General features: G+C 38.2%; 1 protein-coding gene across 6 annotated transcripts in view; it reads right to left on the bottom strand.

Moving 5' to 3' along the window:
• Positions 1-27,408, bottom strand: part of MSH3 (mutS homolog 3) — a 183,014-nt gene that overhangs the window by 133,077 nt on the left and 22,529 nt on the right. For all 6 annotated transcript variants that reach the window (XM_059060650.2, XM_059060649.2, XM_067031233.1 and 3 more), the window contains one exon: positions 19,893-20,059. In XM_059060650.2, the coding sequence (XP_058916633.1) occupies positions 19,893-20,059 (167 nt within the window). The remainder of the gene's footprint in view (positions 1-19,892; positions 20,060-27,408) is intronic.

Raw genomic sequence — 27,408 nt, 5'->3', positions numbered from 1 at the left:
AAAAGGAGTTTTTGCTGTCCAGAGAAGGAAGTGGACACAATCACACAGACAGCATCTTAGAAAGATGGCAACCTCTACGGTCGGCCAGATGGGCAACAGTGAACTGAGGTGAGAAAGACCCAGTTTGATTTCAGCTGGTGAGCCTGCTTCAGACCAAATCAAGAGGGAGACAGAGTACAAGTCAGAGAATGTAGAGACCAGGAAGCCCCCGGCCCCCACTACACACACACTTTCCCACCAAGCAGAGATAAAGGGACCTTAGACAAGTTACCACTGGGGGCTAGAAATTAAAAGCAGATTTAGGGCAAGCCCCCGCAGGGTTAGAAAGACCCGAAGTAAGGAAACACTAGGACCTAGCCCCAGAGGATAGGCCTGTTGGGGAGCCAGAAGAACTGAGAATTCTCCTCACTCACTATGCAAACTCCATGGGGCCTCAGACAGAGGAGGCCTAAGGCCCAGGAAGTAACCAATGCCTGCACGAATGGCAGCTGTGCCTGCTGTTCAAAAGACTAAGACAGGAGGTCCTATCTTATCTTACCTTATCTTAAGGTAAGAAGTCTACACTAGGTAAACTCATGCCTTTCTAAAATTTTCTCTAGCTTTCGATTTTACTTTTTCTTTTATAGTAGTTGTTACTTTAAGGAAAAAAGAAAAAGGTAACACTCCAACAAAAAATTGCTCATCTGTCTGGAAATTGCTAACCTGACAGGGAAGTATTTCTTTCCGCAATGAGGTCAGAGAGTGCTCAAACTTGGGGAATCAGGGGGAAGAGAAAAACGAAGGGGAAGGGAATGGAGGCAGAAGGCCCAAGGGCCTAGAGAAGGCATCATTTCTGCCTATAGTCATAACCTCCCAGCTCTTCTTCCCCGACCCTGGAAATCTTCTCTAAGGATGAACTCCCTTGGAACAATATTTTAAAACCTCTATCCTTTCTTAATCTTTCAGTCCATCCCAATCCTGGGTCTTTTTGCCACCCATTTCCACATACCATACCCCCAGCCCTGTGCACATATTCTTACTTAACAAGCCAGCCATGACTCACCTCCTCTAAGACGCTTTCCCAGAAGAATAACCACATGCTAGGATGGCCTGTGCTTTCTACTGGATATGTGGGACTGCAGTTTGTAAAGTAATACCTTCAGAAATAAAGCTACTTTGTTTGAAGCACACATGCTTTTTGTCAGGAACTTTACTGCCAGAGATAGAAATACAAACTGTAATATGCATTATAAAGGAATGAAAGTTTCATGGAATATTAACCAAAACAATGTCAACAGTGCTATAAAACATGATTCCTTTTGAAGTCCAGAAGCAGAGGTGAAAGAAGGGAATGGTTGCTTCTTTGTGTTTTTACTGAGAAGCCGTATAATGGAGTGGTTCAGAGCCTGTGCTTCAGAGCCAGGAAGTCTGGATCAAATCCCAGTTCTGCCACTTAGTAGCTGGATAATCCCAGACTTAACAGCTCTCTGCCTCAGTTTCCTGGAAATCTGTATTAAAAGAATAGTAGCTCCCTCACAGGGGGTTTGTGAAGATTAAATCAGTCAATAAATATTATAAAGCCCCTAGAATAGTGTCTAATACATAGTGTTAGTTATTGCTGTTATTATTAACATTATTACTGCTACTTAAGAATGAAAGATTGGAATAGTCATGTGCTCAAAGGAAAAGGGAAAAAAGGGAGAGCGCTTTAGAATAGATGAAATTGGACAGGACAGGCACAAAGGAAAAAACACATCAGCAATGAAAGATATTCTCAGTAGCTACCAAGACGTGTCTCTAACAGTACCTTTTTCACTCCAGGGGAGCACAGGATGAAGATGACGAAAAGCTAATGTGGGATTTCAGAAACCACTACCCCTCCCCAAAATAGCACCTCACCTACTTCTGATGCTTGAAATGCCTTTAAATAGACACAAAGCATTTTCATTTCACAGGTAGAAACAAAAGAAGTCACTCAAAGGCCACTTAAATAGCAGTCTTCAAAGATGACAAAACAAAAGATACAGGTTAATTTTAAAGTTTACCTTTAGAAAAATTAACAGAAGTTGCTAAACTCTAAAACCAGTTACCTAGACATGTACACACTACTATATATAAAATAGGTAACTAATAAGGACCTACTGTATAGCACAGGGAACCCTACTCAATACTCTGTAATGACTCATATGGGAAAAGAATCTATGGGTTGGCCAAAAAGTTCCTTCAGCTTTTAAGTAAAAATAAAAGACATTTTTCATTTTCACCAAGAACTTTATTGAACAACGTATTCACTGTTTTGTTCCACTAACTTCTGCCATTTTTCAGGCAACTTCATAATTCCATCTTCCCAAAACTTTTAATCTTTTTGAGCAAAGAACTGTTCCAGGTGCCTTTTATAGTCTTCCAGGGAATTGAAATTTTTTTCCAATAAGAGAATATTGTAAAGACCGAAATACATGGAAATTTGAAGGTGCAATGTCTGGTGAATACGGTGGATGAATCAGAACTCTCCAGCCAATCCGTAACAGTTTTTGCCTGGTCATCAAAGAAACATGTGGTCTTGCGTTATCCTGATGGAAGATTACGCGTTTTCTGTTGACTAATTCTGGACACTTTTCATAGAGTGCTGCTTTCAGTTGGTCTAATTGGGAGCAGTACTTGTTGGAATTAGTTTTCCAGAAGGAGCTCATAATAGAGGACTCCCTTCCAATCCCACGATATACACAATACATCACCTTCTTTGGATGAAGACCGGCCTTTGGTGTGGTTGTTGGTGGTTCATTTTGCTTGCCCCACAATCTTTTCTGTTCCACATTATTGTACAGTATCCACTTTTCATCGCCCATCACAATTTGTTTTAAAAACAGAACGTTTTCGTTACGTTTAAGTGGAGAATCGCATGCAGAAATACGGTCAAGAAGGTTTCTTTCTCTTTACTTATGTGGAATCCAAACATCAAAGCTATTAACATAACCAAGCTGGTGCAAATGATTTTCAATGCTTGATTTGGATATTTTGATTATGTAGGCTATCTGCTGTGTGGTATAACATTGATGGTTCTCAATTAATGTCTCAATGTGATCGCTATCAACTTCAATTGGTCTACCCAACAGTGGAGCATCGTCCAGCGAGAAATCATCAGCACGAAACTTCGCAAACCACTTTTGACATGTTCAATCAGTCACAGTACCAAAACTCAAATGTTCAGCATGTGAATGGATAAACAAGTTTTGTAGCAATTCTACTGAACAATAAAAAGGAACAAACTACCGATACACTCAAAGCATGGGTGAATTTCACAGGCATTATGCTGAAAGGGGCTGGATATGAAAGAGTACATAACGTAATGATTCCATCTATGTGAAATTCTGTAACAGTCAAATCAGATCAGTATTTGTTTGGAGTAGGAGGTGGACATGGGGAGAAAAATGACTGCAAAGAGGCACAGAGAACTTTCTGGGAAGATGGAAATGTTCTATATCTTAATTGGACTGGTGGTTATATTGATGTATATATTTATCAAAATTGATTTGACTCATACATTTAAAATGTGTAAATTGTATTGCATGTAAATTATACTTAAGGTTGATTAAAAATTAAAGCTTTATTCCAAAACTAATTTAAAGCTTTATGTATTTGCCATATATAATTTATAGCTGAAAATTTTCTATTAAAAAATCTGAACATTTTGGTACAGATGAACAGGTTTGCAGGGCAGAAATTGAGACACAGATGTAGAGAACAAATCACTGATGAGTACAAAATGGATAACTAATAAGAACCTGCTGTATAAAAAATAATAAAATTCCAAAAAAAAATCTGAACATTTAGACCAACAAATTCCTGTGCCAGTGTGTATTTCAAATACATTTTTGGAATAAGATTCTAATTCAAGTATTTATTCAGCAAAAAGCAATGGTGCAGAGAAGTATCTTATTTTGAAGAAAAACATTTAACTTCATAAAGTACATTCCAGGGCTTCCCTGGTGGCACAGAGGTTGAGAGTCCGCCTGCCTATGCAGGAGACACGGGTTCGTGCCCCGGTCCGGGAAGATCCCACATGCCGCGAAGTGGCTGGGCCCGTGAGCCATGGCCCCTGAGCCTGCGTGTCCAGAACCTGTGCTCCGCAACGGGAGAGGCCACAACAGTAAGAGGCCCGTGTACCACAAAAAAACCCCCAAAAAACCAAAAAAAACAAACACACAAAAATTCCATATTTATATGCTTTGAGATGATCATAGTTTAAATGTCATCCACTATTTCACATACACACAATCATCATAAGACAAAGCAAATTTTTACAAAATAATTTACGCTTCCTGTGGTTCAAAGACATTTTTGTTAATCACAAAAATCACAAAATCTTTACCTGACATTATATGCCCTCGAGAAAAAGCAAAAGAAATCCTACTTTTCTGAGAGTCTTATATAATCCTCAAGAGAATGATCAGCATTAAAACATTCTCAGCTTAGTGGATATTCATCTCAAACATTTTTTTCATGCATGATTAAAAGCATTCTCTCAGTGACAGACACAAAATCAAGACCATTTCACTCGGATCATATGCCTTTGAGTTCATTAACAAGCTCGAGCCTGCCTCAGACAACTTAAAATAACCAATCTTCCTAAACTATTTTTCTCTACAAATAACGAACTCTGATATTATCCCAAGAAACAGCTGCTTCAAAAAAAATAATAAAATCAACAAACTGACGATCTGGAATTCATAGTACATGAATAACTAACTGATGTTTCCTTTTCAATTCAACAAATCTTCACTACAGGAATAAATGGAAAAAAGGAGTTCCTTGCTGTGTGTTACGGGCTGAATTATGTCCTCCTAAAATCCCTATGTGGAACTCCTAACCCCCAGTACCTCAGAATGTGACCTTTTTTGAAGACAGAGTGCTTACAGAGGTCATCAAGTTGAAGCGAGGTCATTAGGGTGGGCCCTAGTTCAATATGACCGGTGTCCCTATGAAAAGGGGAAATCTGGACACAGACACCACACAAAAGGAAGACTATATAAAGAAACATAGGAAGAAGATGGCCATCTATGAGCCAAGGAGAGAGGCCTGGGAGAGCCTTCCCTCACAGCCCTGAGAAGGAACCAACCCTGCTGGAACCTTGATTTTGGACTTCTAGCCTCCGGCAGTGTAAAACAATACATTTCTGCTTTTTAAGCCACCCAGTCTGTGGTACTTTGTTACATCAGTCCTAGCAAACTAACACAACCCTACTAAAGGGCTCAGTATCTATTTAGAGACGCTTATAAACAAATCACTAAAATACCAAGTAGGTTGAAAAGAATGCTTATGGTAGTATCTGCAAATTTCAAGAGTGTATATATTCTCACCATGGCTGATTTTAAGCTATCAAAGCTTACCTGAAAGAAAATTCCATGGAAATATAACCATCCATTCTCACAAGCCACTACAAGCCAAATCTAGCACAGAGCAAAAACGGCAGGCAGCAGTATTTAATACGCAGGTGATTTCAATGTACAGCCAAGGCTAGAATCCCAACTGAAAATTGCAGGACAGCTTCATAAAAGCAATAAGACTGTTAAAATACAGACTATTTTAGAAGACAGATGAGGAGAAAACACACCATACCACATAAGAATAGCTTAAGAATGGCAAAAAAACAAGTGAAGAATGAAAAAAAGAGCTAATATTTACTGAGCACTTACTATGTTCTATGCACTGTTTTAAACCCATTATATGTATTAACTATCTTAATCCTCACTACTACTCTGTGAAAAAGTTCCATTATTATATACCTGATTTTGTATAAGAAAACAGAGCCACACAGAGGTTAATAAGATCCAGAGCTAAAAAACGAAAACAAAAACAAAAAACCAAGGAAGCTAGGATTCAAACACAGGTTGTCTCTCTGTACTCAAGACCACTGTCCTGTACCATCTCTTGTTGTACATGACATGTTTAGAACACAGCAATTAGTCTAGTGCAACTAGAGCCCAGAGAAAGGGACAAGGGACTAGACAGGAGAAAGTGCCATACTCCTGGCTTCATGTTACCTTACTTAAGCAATGGGTTTTCAACTCAAACTCTTGTAAAATCAATCAATTTAACCTTCTTGCATAACTTGTTGTTTAAATACATCCAATCAAATAGAAAAGTCTGGAAGTGAAAATCTATCTGTAAAACAAAATCACCACCTTTTTATTTATATGTGAAAATACGATTTAGACACAAGGATTGTTTAGTAGGCAACAAGCACCTGACATTACTCAGGAGCAATCAGCGTGGCCTAGAGCCTCCGAGAAGGAATGCAGGAAAATCATACACATTCCCTAAGCCACATAGAGAATTCTGGAAGATGAGGCTGCACTCACTAAGCTCCTGGGGCAAAGACAGCACCACACATGAAAAGCCTAAGTTTTCCACTTTTGCCGTTAGAGAAAAGACACCTATAAACACTTCACATCACCGAGGCCCCGGGGGACGAATGAATTCCACTATTGTTTCCAACATTTAGCCAGTATTTAACTCTGGAATTGTTCTTTTTTAAAAAAATGCTTTTTATCTATGTATTTGCAGAGAATTGTAAAATATCAGCATTTTGACAAAGGTAGTATTTTAGTATATAGGATAATGGCAAAACTGAATAAAACACATACCCTTTAAGTAAAATCTTCGCATTGTCAGTACAGAGGGAAAGATAAAGTGAAAGGAAACAAGCAAGCAAGGAGGGAGAGAGAGGCTTCTCTCCTTTTACAGGCAAAAATACTTTAATGCTCACAGGGCCTTGGAACTAACCCAAGGAAGCCCTTTCTTCTGCAGCCCCAGAAAAATGACAGAATGTGTTGAGAGGCTAAGTTCTGTGTCTCTCTGTAGCAATAAGTAGGTGGGAAAGAGGTAGACTATGACAATCAACCTGCAGGCCAGGCTGCTCCCACTGTTCTCCAGAAGGCAGAAGAAATAGGATTTTATTCTCTATGGGTGGGCAATCTCTTGTCTTGCTCAATTTAATCACCCACAAGTAAACTCTGTGATATCCGGGGGTTGAGAGTTAAAAGTTACATAAAGACTGTAAAGTATCCTTACTGATACATAAATGACTGCCTGACTTGGCAACCAGGAATTACTTAAAAAGGGCAGTAATCATTTTATCAAGTACTTCCAAACTCCCAATATTTTAGTCAGAAGCAAACTAGTTTTTACATTCCTACTTGCAAAAATTATATCTCAACAGTATTAAACACCTGTCACTTAGTGGCTTATTGGAACAACACACATTTATTATCTCACAGTTCTGCAGGTCAGAATTCTAACACTGGTCTCACTGGGCTGAAATCAGGGTATTGACAGGGCTGTGTTCCCTTTCTGAAGGCTCTGGGAGAGAATCTGGCTCCTTGCCCTTTCCAGTTTCTAGAGGCAAGTCTACGTTTCTTGGCTTGTAGCCTCTTCCTCCATCTTCTGAGCCAAAATGAGCGGGTCAAACACTCACAGCACATCACTCTGACTCTTCTGCCACCCCCCTTCCACATTTAAAGGACTTGTGATTATGGAGCCCACCTGGATAATCCAGGGTACTCTCCCGAACTTAAAATCAGCTGAGGAGCTCCATTATTTCCTCTCTGTCATTTAACCTCACATATTCACAGGTCCTGGGTTTGGGACAAGGTAATCTTTGGAGACAGAAAGACAGATACATGAATATATGCATACATGCTACTAGACCTGTTTCCTCATTATAAAAAATTTATAATTTATAAATTACATAGTAATTACTATATAATAATAGTAATTACCTCAAACTTTTGTTGTGAAGATTACATGAGTTAATATGAGTAATCATCATTGAATATACCTGGTATATAGTAAGAGCGTCACTGTTTTTTACAAAATCTTTAGAATTTCTCTTTTTTTTTGGCTGCACTGGGTCTTCATTGCTGCATGTGGGCTTTTTCTAGTTGCAGTGAGCAGGGGCTACTCTTCGTTGCGGTGCATGGGCTTCTCACTGCAGTGGCTTCTCTTGTTGCAGCACACGGGCCCTAGAGCACGTGGACTTCCGTAGTTGCAGCACATGGGCTCAGTAGTTGTGGCTCGCGGGTCCTAGAGCACAGGCTCAGTAGTTGTGGTGCACGGGTTTAGTTGACCCGCAGCATGTGGGATCTTCCCAGATCTTCGAACCCATGTCCCCTGCATTGGCAGGCAGATTTTTAACCACTGCGCCCCCAGGGAAGTCCCTACAAACTCTTATTTCACCTTTGTTTAAACTTTTCTCTCGTTGTGCAATGTATTTTCCCAACACCTCTCTAGTTAAGTGTTGCCTCTCCTTCTAGGCCTTCTCTTGCATGATGCTTCCCTACATTGCATAAAACTGCATTTGTCTAATACAGCAGCTACTAATCACATGGAGCTACTGAGCACTTGAAATGGGGCTGGTTGGAATTGAAGTGTGCTATAAGTGTAAAATACACATTAGATTTCGAAAACTTTGTAAAAAGGAATGTAAAGATTTAATATATAAAGAGGGATGTAACAGTTATATGTTGAAATGATATTTTGGATATACTGAATTAAATAAAGTATATTATTCAGATTAATTGCACCTATTTCTTTTTACTTTTTAATGTGGCTACCAAAAATTTTAAATTACAAATGTGATTCACATTACATTTCTACTGAACAGTGTTGCTCTACACAGAATTATCCTCTCCCTCTCATGTACTCTCTTAATATTTAGTTTGCTTTCCTATCACACACACTATATAATCTACTTTGTACTGCAGCGATTTGTATATGTGCTGGCTTTCCAAGTAGACTGGTAGCCTTTAATGGGCAAAGGTCATGGATCTTCTAATCTTAAGAAGATCCAGGGTAACTGTACAATAACTGTTTGTGAAGCTGAATGGAAAGGGAAACATTATTTAGCTAATGTGTTTTGTATACCTTACCTGATTTATTGTTAACAGGAATGACCAGAAGTCAATCTGTCTTGGAAGCAACTTTTTCTTGGGTTAAATACATGATTAGGATGTACAGCAAATGGCAGAACAAAGTTTCATAAAACAATACTTAGCTTATTACATACAATGCACCCATCTATCTTTGACTCTACACTATTGTATTTCTTTTTTTTAAGTGGTAATTGCAACCCATAAGATTGTTTTCATAGTCCGCTAATGATTTGTGACCACAGCTCAAAAAGCACTGCCTTGATGGGTGGGTCAGATGCAGGCCTCCCTGGCTGGACACAAACCATCTTAAAGATGTCATGTGATACTCAGCACTCCCCTGATCTCAATGGCCCCACCAGGTAAGGACTAACCCTGTGGTGTGGTCATGGTCCAACATGGCCATCAGGGAAGACACAGAGATCCACTCATCATGAATTCTTTTCTCCACCAGCCTTCCTGTTAGGGCTGGGGGCAATTTAGTACACAATCTAGTACAGTGTGTTCAGGGCCCATGTCCACTCCCATGAGACGGAGAGCCCAGCTCAGCATGGCCAAGAGAGTTGATCAGAGCTGAAGGTACAAAGTAAGAGAAAGAGCTCATGATGGTGCTGAGGGAAAGAGTCCTAAGAACTTGTCAGAGTTTTCTGAGCTGCTGTTGCGTGAAGGGGCTCCCAAACAAGCCTGGAGAAACGCCATCAACCTCAGCATTATGTATATTAAATCAAATTATATATTGAATCAAATACTAGACAGGTATTTTCCTTAAAAAGGTGAAGGGAGAAGGGGTAAGGAAGGGAAGAGGAAAAGGGAGGTAGGGAAGAAAAATGGTAGAGGGAAAAGGCAAGCCAGGACTTCACAGACTTTTATTGCTCTAGGGATGAAGACTTGGGTTAGTGGTTAAAAAGAATCCACAAAAAGAGGATGGGAGGGAGAAGAACTTCCTGGCCTGAAAATAAGAGGTAAGGGAATAATTCTAGAGTAATCAACAAAAATAATGGAAATTAGAAAGAAATCTCCTTTCAGCAGAAAGGTTTGACAGGAAGGAGTCATTGAAAAGACTAATGGATAAGTCTGCGACCACAAAGGCTCCGACATAAGTAAGCCTGGTGGGGAGGCGGGGTGCGCTTTGAACCAAGGTTTTGATTTAAGGTAGACAGTGAAAGGAAGCTTTGTTAGAAGGGAAGAAAGTGAAATGAATCTTTGAACTATGAAGAGGGAAAGGGAAGAAAAAATAACTGAAGAGATCCTAAGGACAGATGGTTACCTTTTTTAAGAGTTCAATTAACGAGATTTTTATACTTCATATTGCTATTAGGTTACATCTTAATGATGGCAGGAGGCGGACTTATCAACATCAAATAGGACTGGAGATCTAGTGGGCTTTGCCACTAATTACCTTGGTGATCATGTAACTTCAGAATAAAATGTTTTAGTTAATTAGGAAACTTTATGAAATTAAATCTCCAGCCCCAAACGAACAGGTGATTTACAAAAATCAAGTAACAGTAGTAGAACGATTCTGCACATCTCACACGATTGCTTCCCAACTTTCTGTTCAAGTGAACTGGCCCCACCTTGGGAGTTCTCTGTAGTAATCACTCCTCCAGACTCCTCAAATTCTGTTTTTTCCTATTCGACTACTATCAATAAACCTATAACATGTACACCCCATTATTCTTTTAAAATAGAGATATTCCTGAGGAGTTACACTCAATGAAAATGCACAAAGACGCTCACTATTTAGATAAACCACACAGCAAACACTCTTGTAGAATATCTATTAATTTATTGTGTTTTAAAATCTGGATTTTCATATATAGGAGTTAAAAGTGCTACCCATTAAGGGCTTCCCTGGTGGCACAGTGGTTAAGAATCTGCCTGCCAATGCAGGGACACAGGTTCGAGCCGTGGTCCAGGAAGATCCCACATGCCGCAGAGCAACTAAGCCCCTGTGCCACAACTACTGAGCCTGCGCTCTAGAGCCTGAGAACCACAGCTACTGAAGCCCACGCGCCTAGAGCCCATGCTCAGCAACAAGAGAAGCCACCGCAATAAGACGCCCATGCACCGCCATGAAGAATAGTCTCCACTCGCTGCAACTAGAGAAAGCCCGCATGCAGCAACAAAGACCCAACGCAGCCAAAAATAAATAAATAAATAAATTTTTAAAAAAGTGCTACCCATTAAAAGTCCTAGCTAGAGATGTAAAAACTATCTGCCCCAAGAAAACTACTGAAAATACAATGGCATTTCTACCAGAGAAGGAATTAATATAATTTTTAGAAGGAAATCAATATAAAACAAATTTTTAATATATTAAGACTTCCTCTTTAAATGTTTGCCTTCAGACACATTTTCCTATGTGTATTAGATTTATTTCTGCTACTTAATCTACTACCACAATCAATATTCTAATTTTGAATTTTCTAAATAGTGAAGTGAAATTATTATATAATAAACATAATGAAACAGAATGAAAAAGGAGCCAACTTTACATTCTATCTTCTACTCTAGAAACAAGGAATAAAGAAAATAAGAAAAACAGAACAGAAAGAGAAAAAAACAAAAAAAGATTTCCTATGAGCATCACAGTAGAAAAAGTTTCAAGTGCCAGAGATGAGGTTGGAACCTTGCTGTCAAATGATAGGAAATTAATATGGTCTTCCCAAAATGAGTTGACTATCCTCATACCATTTAAATACACATTTACCATCATATATCCTGTACGAATTTCCAGCTACTACAACAATCCCTTCAAGTTTATAAAACCCAATTCATCTTTCCTAAGAAAAACAAACAGGAAATATTCATTATTCTCCTTATTCCAAAAGTTACTTGTTTAGTCATTCACTCATCAAGCATTTATTAAGTACCTACTATATTCAAGCTACTCTAATAGGTCCTGGGGACACAAAAGATTATTATGACACAGTTTCTGTCACAAGCCATCCCTTCTCGGTCTTTTTCTGAGGAGACCTTTAATCCAACCCCTCCTTAATATTGCTCTCTCTCCACTGTTCCAACCTTGATTCTCTTTCAGTTCCACTTTATACAATCTTTCTCTCCAAACCCCACATCTGGTCCTGCCTTAGGCTGCTACACTCACCCTGGCAGGGCAGCCAACCGAACTAGTTTCTTTTCCCTGAGAAAGCCACACTCTCTCTCCCAAACCCCCATCAGCCTGGCTGTCATGCTCAAGTCTCAATTCTGGTATACTCTTCTGGGAAGCCTCGCTTAACTGCATAGACAAAGCTTCATGTTCTTATGCTACCAGTGACTCTATAAGACCATAACATTTGGCACTTTTGTTATAACTGTTCGTTTCCATGACTACCAGTCCTGTAGACTGTAAGAATCTGGAAGGTAGGGACCTTACTCATTTTTGTATCTTCTCCATCTAGTAATAAGCTTGGCACACAATAAATATTTTTAAGAATGAATGAATGAATGGATGGATGAATAATAATGTGCAAATCAGAGGATGGATCTAAAGGTGAGAATCCACTGCAAACATCTATCAATACAAATATTTCTTAGTGATAAGAAAAGAATAATCAATCAGAATTTACTGCCAGCTATCTAAATTAATAAAATAAACTTTAAAGTGTAATAAAATACCTCAATTAGAAAGGTCAACTGCTGTAAAAAATGGAGATCAGCCCAACTCCAGGCAGCTTAAATGCCCTTCCTGGACCTCAAATACATCACCTGCATTTCTCTTAAACTCTGGCTTGGATTTTTTTTCATTCAAGCAATGGTCCCATTTATACTGGATTTAGCTCTAACACTCATACAGAACCTAAATGACAAGAAGCAGATAAACATGACATACACTGCCCCTAAAGTGTGCTCCAGCATGCTCCAGCATGTTTCCCCTACCTCATCATTCCCCCTCCACCTTCAAGAATGTTCCCACATCTGTAAGTACACCACTACTACAACTCAGTAGTTTTTGTTAAACAAACCCACTGTTTTTTCAAAACAAATACCAACTTAAGAATCTTCCTATGCCGTAAAAATTTATGAAATCACAGGTTTGATTCACTAATTATACATTTTTAATATACCTTAAATAAATATTTAACTATGAAAGTAAAAAATATTTGTGAACTGCTTGAAATTCTATCAAGTAAGTACACCAAGTGTGACTCGGCTCCACCAGTGGTGGTCAGTGCCCAGAGTCACCCACTCCCAACCTTCCCTGTTCCACGGCCACTCCTCTTTTGACCTAAGACTCTACACCTGATTTATGCCCTTTTCCAGGTTCTCTGAATTCACTTGGTTTTGAGTTTCCTTCAATTCCTTTCAAATTTTAACTTAAACACTTAATCTTTTTTTTTTTTGGTAATAAGCAATAAAGGAGAAACTTTATAAAAAGCTAATATGACTTAATCCTCGTGGCAGCACTCTGATGGAGGACTGGTAAAACTTCACTATGGTTACTTTTTGTCTGCTCAGATTGTTAATTCACCAAAGAATGGAAGAAGGACTTTCCCCATTGGTTGTGCTTTTAAAAATATTCTAACATGCTAGGGCTTCCCTGGTGGCGCCGTGGTTGAGAGTCCGCCTGCCGATGCAGGGCATGCGGGTTCGTGCCCTGGTCCGGGAAGATCCCACATGCCGCGGAGTGGCTGGGCCCGTGAGCCATGGCCGCTGAGCCTGCGCGTCCGGAGCCTGTGCTCCGCAGCGGGAGAGGCCACAACAGTGAGAGGCCCGTGTACCGCAAAAAAAAAAAAAAAAAAAAAAAAAAAAACCAACATGCTTAAATTTTAGGTGATAGCAAAACAAATTTTCAATTTTTTCAATTATAAAAATTTTGAAAACGGAGTTTTCTTTTTCCCTGAGTCAGACTCACTCCACATACAAAACTATAGTAAAGATTTGCACATTGGATTATCAACATAATCCAAGTGCTTTTTAAATTTTATTTTAATTAAATTAAAGTAATATCAAGGAAGCAAAGTTCATTCATACTCAGAGCAATTTCTAAAATAAGATCTTGATTAGAAGCACTTCTGCTCTGGGAAAGAGGAGTAAACATACTTTTCCCTCTTTCTCCTGCTGAGTACTCCCTGGACATTATACATAAAACAAATAGAAGACACTCTGAAAGGCGGATAGAAAGCAGAGCAGCAGGGAACTCAAGACCTGAGGAGTGACACAGAGGTGAGTCCCCTGAGTTTACTTTTGCCACATATATCCCAGCCTTGGAGATGAAGAATCTGACAATCGGGAAAGGCCCACAGGAGCAGGCAAAAAAGCTCCAACAATCCTGCTCTCCCCAAACACCCAGGAAAGGTGCAGCCAAGCAAACAGAAAACTCTTAGACAATAACCACTCTACTCCAGCCAAACACCACAGAAAAAAAATGTGGTCCAACTCCACCCATGCTAGCAAAGGCCAAGGGGGGAACCTAGACTTCCTTTCTCACCAGACTGATAAATGGTTATCAAATGGTCACTGTTAGTTTTTAGCCAAGTATAATTTTCTAAATGTCATGCAGCTTCAGAAAATTTTAAGAGTTATTATTGTAAAAAATGAACACACACCACTGACCATATCATTTGCAACAGATGGACTACAACTACATAACCCTACCTTGTCCTGGTTCTCTACCTGGCTCTTTATCCACTCCCTTTATGTTTCTTTCTATCCTTTTTCCTCCGACTCCCAATTACTGACATTCTCCAAACTCTTTGATCTTATCCTTTTCTCTGTACACTTTTTTCTTTTATGGGAACTGTTTATTTATTTATTTTATCTCAACACTCACACTAGCCCTCTTCTATCATGCCATTCTTTGCCCAGAGACCCGACTGCCTTCCATTAGGAGTCCACACCCCCTTGCTGGATTTTAAGATCCTTGACTCTCTCTTCCCCCAACTCTCAACATGAAAGTTCTCCTCCAATCAGAAAAGTCTCCCCACTGTCTTCACACCTCCTCTAATATTTCTAGCCTGTGGACCCCAGAGTTCATGTCATTTCCACACACACAACATGCCGTCCTCCCTCCCCACTACCAGTTCAAAGCCCCCTGTCCTGCAAATGCCCCCATGCCAGCCAACCTCCTCCAACAGGCCTTTTTTGGTTATGTCAGGGCCCAGAAAGCTCTCCCTCTCTGTACTCAAAGTTGACCATCATCTGCTCTGCTCATATGACTTGCCTCAAAAATCAGTTTCTTTGAGAACTAGTAAATATTAATTAATATTTGCTTATTGTTTTCTACACCTTTCCTCTTGACCAGTTTTATAAACGTATAACATCTCTAAGCTAAAGTGATCTTAACTGCAGTTAATACAGTGCTTAAAATCATTACTTTCCCTTTGTTTCTCTCTATAGAGAGAACGTAAGAATGTATACATTCTTACAACAAATGGAAAAGATAACAATTAATATAGTAAGACTAATTTCCTAAGAACCAAACTGAAATCTATAAACACACTTTACATAAATGATCTATAAAATTTTACATAAATTATCTATAAAAGATAATACACTGAAGAAAAATTGAGTTTATCATTATTGAGAAAGAATAACTTTAGCTTAGTACTATCTTTGACTAATAGTTATTCATTCTAAATTATCATACAATACAAATTAATTCTGGACCTAGACATATAAAAATAAAAATGAAGCTTTTCATAGTCTTTAAATTGTTATCCATGGTATATGAAATGCTTTGGAGACCTCTTGTGGTCAAAGTTAAAAAATACAAAACAAAACAAAAAACCTAATACGTTCTTAAAATGGATATTCTGTAATTCCAAGGCATTCTGCCTTTTCTCACAAAGCTTTATTATGTCTTCAGTATTAATAAAATATCAACCACTAAGTGACAAAAACTGCTGGTTTTAACTTCAGGTTTATAGTGGAAGAAAAAAAAGGAATTCTAAATCTGAGACTCAAGAACCTACCCATCACTATTTAAAACAAAGAAGAAGATACCACCAGAAACACAAAACAAACCTTTCTCCTTGAAAATTCAATGCTATGTTATTTACTGGTAGCAAATATGGAACAGAGTTTTGGCAAGCTCTTCATACCCTAATTAAAAGCATTCCCAATCCCCGTTGCTAACTTTTTTCTTTTTTTAAAAAAATAAGGCTAGGAATTGTATCTCAGGTTGATAAAGGCTAAATTTTATGGATGTTAAAGTGGTCCCATTAGCATTTAGGGATAAATTAAGGTAGGACCACACTTCACACAGTAAAGCAAAAAGCAAAATAAAAAGTGAATTAGAAGTTGAATGTAAAAATTTTTTTAAATAATAAATCAACTAAAAAAATATATAACTAATTATGTAAGTGTTTTCAGAATAAGGAGCGATATGTCTAAGCATAAAAATAATGGAATGCTACCATTAAGTATCGAGGACTTAATTGGTCCAGGCAGGACACTAAAAATACAGAGAAATAGCGAATTAATATATAAGCAAAAATGTTTTTTCAAGAGAGTCAAAAAAATTAAAAACGGTAATCCCCAAGGGCCAAAAACCATATGAAAATCATAGCTGTGGATGGGAGATGACACCATAAAGGGCCATGTACAGAGAGTAGAATATGAAGGTCCAACATACTTCTAGTAGGAGGTCCAGTGGAGCAGAGGGGAGAGGCAGTATTCAAAGAGATAATGGCTGATGGGAATAACAGAAAGAACAGCTTCCATCTATAGAGAGCTTTCTATGCTAGATGCTATTGCAAGCACTTTGCCTTTATTTTAACTTATTTAATCCTCACAGCAATCCTATGAGGTAAACACTCTTACTTACTCTATTTTACAGAAAAGGAAACTGAAGGACAACACAACTGAGTAATCCAACCAAAGTCACTAAGAGGAAAGCCAATTTTCAAACCCAAACCCTATGTCACAAGGCCACACTGCTTGACCGTTTGACTTTTGAATCTCTACTGCTCCATTTTATACCTAGATGTAGATCAGCTTTAGACTACACAGAAATGTGGATTAATTGTTGACTGTTTAGTCCATTATGTGAATAAAATAAAAAATCACATGTGCTTAGTAAAAACAGGAAAAATTACATACTCCCAATGCTAACCAGAAAAATACAAAACAAGACAAAGACAGTCATCAAATTTGGTAATACCCACATATGACACCCAAACTATCTTTGGTATGCCACATGGCTTTTGAATCTCATTTGATGAGTAAACATTTAGGAATATTCCCAGGTGATGCTGCCTGCCAGCCAAAAAATTCCATTTTGGCAATGTCTTTGTGGAATGTTTTAATGTTTTATTGAAATTTGCCTTTATTGTTTTATAAAAATAAGTGCTTTGTGACCATCTAGAGGGGTGGGATAGGCAGGGTGGCAGGGAGACACAAGAGGGAGGAGATATGGGGATATATGTATATATATATAGCTGACTCACTTTGTTATACAGCAGAAACTAACACAACAATGTAAAGCAATTATACTCCAATAAAGATGTTAAAAAAAAAAAAGAAGACTTTCTAGTTAGAATGCTGTGATTATACTGTAGCTAGAATTGAATATATCTAATATTCTGAGAGAATGAATAATAATCATAGTATGAGATATGATAATATAGTCTCAAATATTTTGTCTAGTTAAAACAGTGTTTGCCACCAAAATGGGATAATCTATGCCAACTGAAGAATTTCTACTCGTCTAAATTAATTTATACATTTGTCTGTTGGGCATTATACCTTGTGTGATAGATTTCTAAACGATGTGCTGTTTCAAAATCTTAATGTGGTCTTCATTTCTAGCTGTTGTTCAGTAGTACTGGTTTGAATCATAGTATTCTACTAAAAATAAATCATAAATTGTGAAAATAAATAAAAGCTAAAACAAAATAAGTAGAAATCAGAAAAATGAGAGTGTTGATTCAACTGATCAACTTTAATCTCAATTACACCTAACTTAATCAAATATACACTCAGGTACAAAGGAAAATTAACAAAATCAAAGATATAAAATATGGGAAATATAGTTTTAGAAGACTATCTTTAAAATCTTTAGAGATTTTATTAACTTTTTTAGCCCTCCAAAGGCAGCATCCCTTATCAGTCTACTTGTCTGACTTTTAATTATCCAAGTTTGAACACTGTCAGAAAAGGATTAAGAACAAAATAAGGGAAATTCATCAAGAATTTTTCATCTATCCAACTGGCAGAAATTATTTCAATGATCACTTCCCATACTAGCAAGGGCTCAAACAACCTGCCTATACTATAGTCGTAGAAATATAAATTAATATTACCAATTCTAGCAAGCAATCAAGAGTTTTCTAAACGTTTGTACTCTCTAACCAATTAATTCCACTTTTAGGAATTTAGCTTAAGGAAATAATCAGAAATGCATACAAATATTTCTATGCATGGATATTCATCATAGCAATATTTGTAATACTGAAATAAATGAATACAATCTAACAAAAGGGGAATAAATTACTGTATGATCTACTTATATGACTGAATATTATGTAGTTATCTTGTCTTCATAAATACTCACTGAAATATTGGCAGATACAGTGATGTTCTTTAGAATTTGCTTCAGATAAATAATCCAGGGAGGGAGAGAGTAGAGTTATAGATGAAATGAGATTGGCTGGTTGAGAAATATTGAAGCTGGTTGATGGATTCACGGGGTTCACTAAACTATTCAGTATAATTTTTTATACATTTGAAATTTTCCATAATAAAGTAAAAAAATACATGGGGAATTAAAAAAAAAACAGAATACAAAACTGATTTTTTTTTTTTTTTTTTTTTTTTGTGGTACACAGGCCTCCCACTGTTGTGGCCTCTCCCAATGCAGAGCACAGGCTCCGGATGCACAGGCTCAGCGGCCATGGCTCACAGGCCCAGCCGCTCAGCGGCATGTGGGATCTTCCCGAACCAGGGCATGAACCCGTGTCCCCTGCATTGGCAGGCGGACTCTCAACCACTGTACCACCAGGGAAGCCCTACAAAACTGATTTTGCAACATGAATCAAAGTTTATAAACAAAAAATGATGATACATAAACACAAAAATAATACACCAAGATGTTTAACAGTAGTTATCTGACTTAATAGCTTGTTATTTTAATGGGTTTTTTTTAACTCTTAACTTTTCCTAAATGAACATAGATTAGTGTCACAATCAGAAAAACATGTTTTGAAAGCTACTTTGAAAGAATTTCAAGTCAGATGAAAAAGGAACATTCAACTCGAAGAACAAAGAAACATACAGAACTTCACTGAATCGATTAGTTTGATTTTCCAATTCATTTGTCAACCTATTAAACATAAATCTTCGTCGGCTCTCCAGCCTAGTCTAAAGTCCAAATTCCTCAATATATAAAGTCCTCTTCACCCGAGCCCCAGACCACCTTTTAAGTCTCTTCTCCCACCAAATTCGTTGGGTAACAGTACAGAATCTTCTCAGCTAGGCACCTTCATGTCTCTCATGCAATACATCATGTTTTGGGAATCCAGTTAGGTCTCTATACATCTGCCTCTCCCAATGGATTATAAACTCTGCCAGACACATATCACAAGCACATTTTCTCCCTCCATACGCCATGGTGCCTAGCACACTGCCTCATAAATAAGAGGAGTGACCACAGATCTAGTAAATTTAACTAGTGGACTCAGCCACAAATTGAAACTTGCAGCACAAATAAGGCATTTCCAAAATTATATAAACTTTCTAAGAAATGGTTATCTGCAGAAACTGAAGATTAATTACCAAATAATATCATTTAATAATATCATAAACCCATTAATTATCAAATAATTTCATTAAATATCATAACCCCCTTTAAAAAGAACAACTTCTAAAAGCGTTCATTATGGGGATATTAAGGGTCATTTTGGTTTTCTTTTTCAGAATTTCCACTACTACTGATGAAATATTTTTACAAAGAAAAATCATTTTTAACAACATTATTATCAGTTTGGGAAGCAGATCTAAGTTTCAGAAGCAACATGACTTTCCAGCAATGTGCCAACTCACCTAACAGCTGTGGTCTTGTGGATGAGCATCTCTGTTTGCTCTGACAAGTCTGATGGAAGCAGAAGCTCGACTGGCTGCAGGCACAATATCCGAGTTTCTAGCTCTGAACGGGAAGCAGAGTCCTGGAAACTGTCGAACACAACCTCACCTGTGGCGGGCTGCACTCCCTAAAAACAAAAATATAATGGCAGAGAAATATATATATTTTCCCCATTATAACTATGACACAGCATTAATAAATGTGGAAATAGTAAAGACGACACTCACAAGTATGTATTTGCATTTCTAAAATGTTTGAAAACCTGTCTGCTTTCCAAGACTCTTTTTGTTTGTTTGTTTGTTTGTTTGTTTTGTGTGTGTGTGGTATGCGGGCCTCTCACTGTTGTGGCCTCTCCCATTGCGGAGCAGAGGCTCCAGACGCGCAGGCTCAGCGGCCATGGCTCACGGGCCCAGCCACTCCGCGACATGTGGGATCTTCCCGGACCAGGGCACGAACCCGTGTCCCCTGCATCGGCAGGCGGATTCTCAACCACTGTGCCACCAGGGTAGCCCTCCAAGACTCTTAAACAAGAAGTTAGACTCACCAATCTTAACTATGCTAGATGGGATTTTAGAGAGACACCCTGAGTCCAACTAAGTCCTGGATCTAACGCACCAGACTGAGTGACTGTGACAAGTCACCAAACTCTCCTGGGCCTCAGGGTCTTCCTCTGTAACTGGGGATAAACCAGTCTACTTCCCTCATAGAGTTATAGTAAGGGTCAAATCAGAAAACAAATGAACACCTTCTAAGCTATAAAGTACTGTACAAATGGTGGTTGCCATTACTGAGAGTAAGAAGTGATATGTTTCTAGAAATCTGGCCACCAGAGTAGGAATAAGGTACCATTTCATTATATAAAATTAATAAATAAAAAATATAGGGGGGATGGGAATGTCTGTCCGGAAGGCGAGGTCTGGGTGGCTCACCACAGCATCCACTACACAGCTTTTCTTTCTGGCATGTTAATTTGTTTACTGGAGTCACATTCTTTTGTTTTTTTTAATTAAAAATATTTTTTTTTGGCTGCATTGGGTCTCCATTGCTGTGCGCAGACTTTCTCTAGTTGCAAAAGCCTTCTTGGAATCTGACATGTTATCACTTTGGGACTGCTGGCCAGCTGCTCCTGACTTGGCCACATGAAGGCTCAGACTGTCCCAGTCTCTGAACTGAAGAGAACTAACACTATTAGCATATCACTCACTACCATGAATGCAAGGTATTTCAATGAAGAATATCAGGAGGACTTCTACAAATCCCAGACTTGCATGTGCAAGTTCTGAGGAATGGTGGAATAACCCAATGTATCTCAGTGACTTTTGGAGACAGTTGAGACAGAGCTACAACAGGGCAGTGACTGACATCCAACTCACAGCCTGCCTTCTCCAGCCGTGTGGCTGACAGGGTCTTGGTGCTCCGGCAGGATGTCAGGCCTGAGCCTCTGAAGTGGGAAAGCCAAATTCAGGACATTGGTCCACCAGAGACCTCCTAGCACCATGTAATATCAGTCAGTGAGAGCTCTCCCAGAGATCACTATCTCAATGCTAAGACCCAGCTCCACTCAACAAACAGCAAGTTCCAATGCTGGGCACCCCATGCCAAACAACTAGCAAGACAGGAACACAACACCACCCATTAGCAGAGAGGCTGCCTAAACTCATACTAAGTTCACAGACACCCCAAAACACACCACCGGATGCGGTCCTGCCCACCAGAACACAGGCACCAGTCCCCTCCACCAGGAAGCCTACACAATCCACTCAACCAACCTTACCTACTGGGGGCAGACACCAAAAACAATGGGAACTACGAACCCGCAGCCTGGGAAAAGGACACCCCAAACACAGTAAGTTAAACAAAATGAAAAGACAGAGAAATACATAGCAGATGAAGGAGCAAGGTTAAAACCCACCAGACCAAACAAATGAAGAGGAAATACAGAGTCTACTGGAAAAAGAATTCAGACTAACGATAGTAAAGATGATCCAAAATCTTGGAAATAGAATGAGGAAAATACAAGAAACGTTTAACAAGGACCTAGAAGAACTAAAGAGCTAACAAACAATGATGAACAACACAATAAATGAAATTTAAAATTCTCTAGAAGGAATCAATAGCAGAATAACTCAGGCAGAAGAACAGATAAGTGACCTGGAAGACAAAATAGTGGAAGTAACTACCACAGAGCAGAATAAAGAAAAAAGAATGAAAAGAACTGAGGACAGTCTCAGAGACCTCTGGGACAACATTAAACACACCAACATTCAAATTATAGGGGTCTGAGAAGAAGAAGAGAAAAAGAAAGGGACTGAGAAAATATTTGAAGAGATTATAGTTGAAAACTTCCTTAATATGAGAAAGGAAATAGTCAATTAAGTCCAGGAAGCACAGAGAGTCCCATACAGGAAAAAACCAAAGAGAAACACTCCAAGACATATATTAATCAAACTGTCAAAAATTAAATACAAAGAAAACATATTAAAAGCAGCAAGGGAAAAACAACAAATAACATACAAGGGAATCCCCATAAGGTTAACAGCTGATCTCACAGCAGAAACTCTGCAAGCCAGAAGGGAGTGGCAGGATATATTTAAACTGATGAAAAGGAAAAAGATTACTCTACCCAGCAGTGATCTCACTTAGGTTCAACAGAGAAATTAAAACCTTTACAGACAAGCAAAAGCTAAGAGAATTCAGCATTACCAAACCCGCTTTACAACAAATGCTAAAGGAACTTCTCTAGGCAGGAAAGACAAGAGATGGAAAAGACCTACAATAACAAACCCAAAACAATTAAGTAAATGGTAATAGGAACATACATATCGATAAGTACCTTAAATGTAAGTGGATTAAACGCTCCAACCAAAAGACACAGACTGGTTGAACGGATACAAAAACAAGACCTGTACATATGCTGTCTACAGGAGACCCACTTCAGACCTAGGGACATTTACAGACTGAAAGTGAGGGGATGGAAAAAGATATTCCATGCAAATGGAAATCAAAAAATAGCTGCAGTAGCAATTCTCATATCAAACATAATAGACTTTAAAATAAAGACTATTACAAGAGACAAAGAAGGACACTACATAATGATCAATGGATCAATCCAAGAAAAAGATATAACAATTGTAAATATTTATGCACCCAACATAGGAGCACCTCAATACATAAGGTGCCGTATATGCTAATGGTCATAAAAGGGGAAATCAACAGTAACACAATCATAGTACAGGAGTTTAACAACCCACTTTCAACAATGGACAGATCATCCAAAATGAAAATACATAAGGAAACACAAACTTTAATGACACATTAAACAAGATGGATTTAAATGATATTTATAGGACATTCCATCCAAAAACAACAGAATACACATTTTTCTCAAGTGCTCATAGAACATTCTCCAGGATAGATAATATCTTGGGTCACAAATCAAGACTTAGTAAATTTAAGACAACTGAAATTGTATCAAGTATCTTTTCTGACCACAACGCTATAAAACTAAATATCAATTACAGGAAAAAAACTGTAAAAATTACAAACACATGGAGGCTAAAATATATGCTACTAAATAACCAAGAGATCGCTCAAGAAATCAAAGGGGAAATCAAAAAATACCTAGAAACAAATGACAATGAAAACACAACAACCCAAAATGTATGGGATGCAGCAAAAGCATTTCTCAGAGGGAAGTTTACAGCAATACAATCCTACCTCAAGAAACAAGAAAAATCTCAAATAAAAAACCTAACCTTACACCTAAAGCAATTAGATAAAGAACAACAAAAAAAAAAAAACCCAAAGTTAGCAGAAGGAGAGAAATCATAAAGATCAGATCAGAAATAAATGAAAAAGAAATGAAGGAAATGATAGCAAAGATCAATAAAACTAAAAGCTGGTTCTTTGAGAAGATAAACAAAATTGATAAACCATTAGCCACACTCATCAAGAAAAAAAGGGAGAAGACTCAAATCAACAGACTTAGAAATGAAAAAGAAGTAACAACTGACACCGCAGAAATACAAAGGATCATGACAGATTACTACAAGTAACTATATGGCAATAAAATGGACAACCTGGAAGAAATGGACAAATTCTTAGAAAAGCACAACCTTCCAAGACTGAACCAGGAAGAAATAGAAAATATAAACAGACAAATCACAAGCACTGAAATTGAAACTATGATTAAAAATCTTCCAACAAACAAAAGCCCAGGACCAGATGCCTTCACAGGCGAATTATATCAAACATTTAGAGAAGAGCTAACACCTATCATTCTGAAACTCTTCCAAAATAAAGCAGAGGGAGGAACACTCCCAAACTCATTCTACAAGGCCACCATCACCATGATACCAAAGCCAGACAAAGATGTCACAAAAGAAGAAAACTACAGGCCATCTATCACTGATGAAGATAGATGTAAAAATCCTCAACAAAGTACTAGCAAACAGAATCCAACAGCACATTAAAAGGATCATACACCCGGATCAAGTGGGGTTTATCCTAGGAATGCAAGAATTCTTCAATATACACAAATCAATCAATGTGATAAACGATATTATCAAACTGAAGGAAAAAAACCATATGATCATCTCAACAGATGCAGAAAAAGCTTTCGACAAAATTCAACACTCACTTATGATAAAAACCCTGCAGAAAGTAGGCAAAGAGGGAACTTACCCCAACATAATAAAGGCCATATATGACAAACCCACAGCCAACATCGTTCTCAATGGTGAAAAACTGAAACGATTTCCTCTAAGATCAGGAACAAGACAAGGTTGCCCACTCTCACCACTCTTATTCAACACAGTTTTGGAAGTTTTAGCCACAGCAATCCAAGACGAAAAACAAAAAAAGGAATCCAACTGGAAAAGAGGTAAAACTGTCACTGTTTTCAGATGACATGATACTATACATAGAGAATCCCAAAGATGCTACCAGAAAACTGCTAGAGCTAATCAATGAATCTGGTAGAGTAGCAGGATACAAAATCTCTGGCATTCTTATACACTAATGATGAAAAACCTGAAACACAATAGAAGGAAACACACATTCTCTGAAAGAGAAATTAAGGAAAGACTCCCATTTACCACTGCAACAACAACAACAAAAAATACCTAGGAATAAACATTAAAACAAACAAACAAAAACCTATCTAAGGAGACAAAAAACCTGTATGCAGAAAACTATAAGACACTGATGAAAGATATTAAAGATGATACAAACAGATGGAGATATATACCATGTTCTTGGATTGGAACAATCAACATTGTGAAAATGACTATACTACCAAAAGCAACCTACAGATTCAGTGCAATCCCTATCAAACTACCAGGGCATTTTTCATAGAACTAGAACAAAAATGACCCCAAACAGCCAAAGCAATCTTGAGTAAGAAAAATGGAGCTGGAGGAATCAGGCTCCTTGACTTCAGACTACACTACAAAGCTACAGTAATCAAGACAGTATGGTACTAGCACAAAAACAGAAATATAGATCAATGGAACAAGACAGAAAGCCCAAAGATAAACCCACACACATATGGTCACCTTATTTTTGATAAAGGAGGCAAGAATATACAATGGAGAAAAGACAGTCTCTTCAATAAGTGGTGCTGGGAAAACTGCACAGCTACATGTAAAAGAATGAAATTAGAACACTCTCTAACACCATACACAAAAATAAACTCAAAATGGATTAAAGGCCTAAATGTAAGGCCAGACACTATAAAACTCTTAGAGGAAAACATAAGCAGAACACTCTATGACATAAATCACAGCAAGAGCCTTTTTGACCCACCTCCTAGAGAAAGGGAAATAAAAACAAAAATAAACAAATGGGACCTAATGAAACTTCAAAGCTTTTGCACAGCAAAGGAAACCATAAACAAGACGAAAAGACAACTCCCAGAATGGGAGAAAATATTTGCAAATGAAGCAACGGACGAAGGATTAATCTCCAAAATATACAAGCAGCTCATGCAGCTCAATATCAAAAAAGCAAACCACCCAATCCAAAAATGGGCAGAAGACCTAAATAGACATTTCTCCAAAGATACACAGATTGCCAACAAACATATGAAAGGATGCTCAACATCATTAATCATTAGAGAAATGCAAATCAAAACTACAATGAGGTATCACCTCACACTGGTCAGAAGGGCCTCCATCAAAAAGTCTACAAACAATAAATGCTGGAGAGGGTGTGGAGAAAAGGGAACCCTCTTTCACTGTTGGTGGGAATGTAAATTGATACAGCCACTATGGAGAACAGTATGGAGCTTCCTTAAACAGCTAAAAATTGAACTACCATACGACCTAGCAATACCACTACTGGGCATATACCCTGAGAAAACTATAATTCAAAAAGTCATGTACCACAGTGTTCATTGCAGCACTATTTACAATAGCCAGGACATGGAAGCAACCTAAGTGTCCATCGATAGATGAATGGATAAAGAAGATGTGGCACATATATACAATGGAATATTACTCAGCCATAAAAAGAAACAAAATTGAGTTATTTGTAGTGAGGTGGATGGACCTACAGTCTGTCATACAGAGTAAAGTAAGTCAGAAAAAGAAAAATAAACACTGTATGCTAACACATATATATGGAATCTAAAAAGAAAAAGATTCTGAAGAACCTAGGGGCAGGACTGGAATAAAGACATAGACGTGGAGAGTGTACTTGAGGACATGGGGAGAGGGAGGAGTGGGCTGGGACAAGGTGAGAGAGTGGCATGGACATATATACACTACCAAATGTAAAATAGCTAGTGGAAAGCAGCCGCATAGCACTGGGAGATCAGCTCAGTGCTTTGTGTTCACCTAGAGAGGTGGGATAGGGAGGGTGGGAGGGAGACACAAGAGGGAGGGGATATGGGGATATGTGTATACATATGGCTGATTCACTCTGTTACACAGCAGAAGCTAACGCACCATTGTAGAGCAATTATACTCCAATAAAGATGTTGCAGAAAAATAAAGTATAATTTTTGCAAAAAAAAATCAAATATAACAAACTCTGAATAAACACTATGTACATAGTCTATCCAGGGAAATAACTATGATAACTAAAAGCCATCTCCATCACCCCAAGCCAATAATAGCCAAGATAACCTGGAAAAGATCATAGTTTGGAAGAGAAGAAAAAGATTAAGTAATTTACTCAAGGTCGAGGGGCGATAAAGTGGTGGAGGCAAGATTCACATAGTCTGACTCCACAAGCCATACTCTTACTCACTACTGACAATTACGAAAGGCATGTGGCCAGTTACAGACTGCATGAGCTAACAGGAGGAAAAATAACCAGTCCCTACACTCGTGGACGGCTAGTGGAAAGTCAACTGACACAGCCTCTCCAGAAAACTGCCTGGTATTTTCTAAGAAGGCTGAAAACATCCACATCTTATAACTCAGCAATTCATACCCTACCTATATACTCTTGAGAAACTCAGGCACATGTATA

Source organism: Kogia breviceps, chromosome 4 (genome assembly GCF_026419965.1).
Source record: "Kogia breviceps isolate mKogBre1 chromosome 4, mKogBre1 haplotype 1, whole genome shotgun sequence".
In the NCBI taxonomy this organism is placed as follows: domain Eukaryota; kingdom Metazoa; phylum Chordata; class Mammalia; order Artiodactyla; family Physeteridae; genus Kogia; species Kogia breviceps.
This window is presented reverse-complemented; position numbering and strand designations above follow the sequence as displayed.